This window comes from Diachasma alloeum, unplaced genomic scaffold, assembly GCF_001412515.2.
Source record: "Diachasma alloeum isolate Michigan unplaced genomic scaffold, Dall2.0 Dall_scaffold_00274, whole genome shotgun sequence".
Taxonomy (NCBI): Eukaryota; Metazoa; Arthropoda; class Insecta; order Hymenoptera; family Braconidae; genus Diachasma; species Diachasma alloeum.
Genome location: NW_021680413.1, coordinates 438,927 through 442,492, shown reverse-complemented (window position 1 = coordinate 442,492; position 3,566 = coordinate 438,927). Strand labels below are relative to the sequence as shown.

General features: G+C 45.9%; 1 protein-coding gene across 1 annotated transcript; it reads right to left on the bottom strand.

Moving 5' to 3' along the window:
• Positions 1-772: 772 nt before the first annotated feature.
• On the bottom strand, positions 773-1,402 carry LOC107037940. The gene has a single exon (XM_015256775.1). The coding sequence runs from the start codon at positions 1,400-1,402 to the stop codon at positions 773-775; it is 630 nt and encodes a 209-aa protein (XP_015112261.1).
• Positions 1,403-3,566: the final 2,164 nt, after the last annotated feature.

Genomic DNA, 3,566 nt, shown 5'->3' with positions numbered 1-3,566 from the left:
TCAGCCTTTGCTATAGCGAGCTTATTTGGTAGCGAACGTCTTGGTCTGGCCGATACTGGTGGGCCGGGAGTAGTCCTAATGTGGTGTTGCGTCATATGCTTGGTGTTTCGAAGGAGTCCCTCCGGCTTCGTTATGGCAGGAAATTTCTTCAGTAGGGCTACGTAAGATGAATCCTCTTCAATCGTCTGGAGTCTGACTGAGAACGAGTCGAATTTAACCAGCTGTCCATCTGTTGAGAGACCAGTGGTGCTATCAATAAGTCGTTGATTCTTGAGGTCAGGCAGAAGACCGTAATGATGCAGCAGGTCAGCGCCAGTAATGTACCTCGAAACGTCAGCTTCAACAAAACGCCACTTGATTTCCTTGCGTAGGTCAAGATCGAGCAGGATCAGTATGTAGCCAGAAGTATTGATCAGAGTGTGGTTGGTTGCGAACAGCTGATAACCAGACGCGTCCTTTTTCCGAGAGTGCACCCGGCGAGGACACACTGAAACATCGGAACCGGTATTCACTAGGTACTGTGCCTTGGTGGACCTGTCGGTGACAAAGAGGCGACGGGATGTTAATAAAGAGCTGCGTTCCATCGCTAACGACTCTCCCTGGAATTTCCCTGGTACTGACAACCCGGAAGGCACTTTCGTGCCCTGTCACTAAATCTGAAATGATACCAGCAAGCGTTGGAGTTGTTTAATACCTTTCGAGAATTGGAGCGTCTGCGAGAATTGTTGCGACCATTGGGTGACCATCTTGAGCGAGAACGCGACTCACGCAGCTACATCGCAGCGAATGTAGCCTTCAAACTCTCCAGCTCATCACGAAGCGCAGAGTTGACCACATTACCCGACGAGGCCGAAATAGCTGCAGTCTGAGGAGGTTGAAAGACCTCATGGACCCCATCAGCCAGTTTCGCCAGGTTCTCCAACGAAGCGTCATCCTGGGCAGCAAGCGTCGCTCTAGTCTGCTCCGGAAGGTGAGACAGCCAGCGTGTCTTTAAGACCTCCTCATCGATACCTGGAACCAGAGCCTTTAAATGCCTAAGATGCTTCGAGGGTGTACGATCTCCAAGATTCTCATTGTCCAGCAGTCGTAATAAATTCATTGACCTTGATGTGGTAAAACATCGAATTAATTCATTCTTCAATATTTGGAATGGGGTATTAACTGGTCTAGCAATAATGAGATCCTCGACCTCTGCTGCATAGACCATATCAATTAGCGGAACAGTTTTATTATACTTATGGATCACCGTCACTATTCCAAGATCGGTAAACTGGGTCTCCAGTTGAGCAAACCACAGCTGAGGTCTATCAGGATTGAATGGCCTTGCGACGAGCTTAGGTTGCATCACGGCTGCAGCTGCTAAAAATGCGTTGTCTGTGGCGAGCTCCTGGACACCCGGCATCATGAACCACGGAAATCACTTGACAATTATTTACCGAAAAAAAATCGCGGTAATCGATAAATTTAACAAAATGATTAATTATCTCAATCAAAAAAAAAAAAATTAGCACGTGTTGTCACTCTTGCGAAGTCGTTAAAGTCTTCACATACACCAGCACAGCACAGCGTCTATAGGGTGCTCCGCAATGTGCCAGCGAGATAGAGAGAGACGGACGACCAACCCTCAAGTATCCCTACTTGTTCACTCACTTGCCGCGAGAGAAAACGCGGGAGAACAGGTAGAGCGGAAAATATCATCGCGAACATCATTGAGGGTAAACGCAATTACCCGAAAGGGTGTGCGCGCGCGTTATGGGCGGGGCGTATAACGATGAGGAAGACGCCGAGAATCGATTTTCCACCGACTCAACGACGCTAAATCGAGACCCCCCACGACGCCATATTGGGCATTGAAAAATAAAGCCACGCGCGAAAAATGTTATGTGTTAATTTGCAAATTTAGATTAATTTTATGCACTCGCGACGACAGCCGCTGCCTGGTAAAAATGCTCGCGACGTTAACAACCGGTAACAGAGTAAAATAAACGCGCGAGATATGAGAAAAAAAAATTCCGTTGTAAAGGCACGCGCACTCGCGAGGCACTTGTTGCACTGCCGCACTCCCTTTGAATTAATTAATTAATTAAACGCGAAAATCACGTCGGGGTCACCAATGTAGGATTTGCGATGGTCGGGAGTAACAAATCACTACTAAACGAATAAACAATTCAATAATATATTCATTCATNTATTAACTGGTCTAGCAATAATGAGATCCTCGACCTCTGCTGCATAGACCATATCAATTAGCGGAACAGTTTTATTATACTTATGGATCACCGTCACTATTCCAAGATCGGTAAACTGGGTCTCCAGTTGAGCAAACCACAGCTGAGGTCTATCAGGATTGAATGGCCTTGCGACGAGCTTAGGTTGCATCACGGCTGCAGCTGCTAAAAATGCGTTGTCTGTGGCGAGCTCCTGGACACCCGGCATCATGAACCACGGAAATCACTTGACAATTATTTACCGAAAAAAAATCGCGGTAATCGATAAATTTAACAAAATGATTAATTATCTCAATCAAAAAAAAAAAAAATTAGCACGTGTTGTCACTCTTGCGAAGTCGTTAAAGTCTTCACATACACCAGCACAGCACAGCGTCTATAGGGTGCTCCGCAATGTGCCAGCGAGATAGAGAGAGACGGACGACCAACCCTCAAGTATCCCTACTTGTTCACTCACTTGCCGCGAGAGAAAACGCGGGAGAACAGGTAGAGCGGAAAATATCATCGCGAACATCATTGAGGGTAAACGCAATTACCCGAAAGGGTGTGCGCGCGCGTTATGGGCGGGGCGTATAACGATGAGGAAGACGCCGAGAATCGATTTTCCACCGACTCAACGACGCTAAATCGAGACCCCCCACGACGCCATATTGGGCATTGAAAAATAAAGCCACGCGCGAAAAATGTTATGTGTTAATTTGCAAATTTAGATTAATTTTATGCACTCGCGACGACAGCCGCTGCCTGGTAAAAATGCTCGCGACGTTAACAACCGGTAACAGAGTAAAATAAACGCGCGAGATATGAGAAAAAAAAATTCCGTTGTAAAGGCACGCGCACTCGCGAGGCACTTGTTGCACTGCCGCACTCCCTTTGAATTAATTAATTAATTAAACGCGAAAATCACGTCGGGGTCACCAATGTAGGATTTGCGATGGTCGGGAGTAACAAATCACTACTAAACGAATAAACAATTCAATAATATATTCATTCATCGAAGCGTCAGTCTCAACAAGTACAATGAATATTGATTTGATACTCAGTTGCGCTCGATACAATGGATGCCGATCAACTGCCAACGGCTCCTGTACGATAGGACGCCGCGATAGAATAATTCGGTAGAGGCGCGAAATGTAATCCTCTATTATTGTGTTGGTATATCCGTGAGAGGACAGCAACGAAATATTAAATGTCTGAGGGTGACGTCAGACTGTCTCCTCAGTTAGGATGTAGCGAGGCGCTACATTAGGACTTAATCCCTTGGAGCTATACCTATACCAATCGAAGATTATTGAGTTTATCATTTTTGTGTTATGAAAAGTTTCGTATAGCAATCAT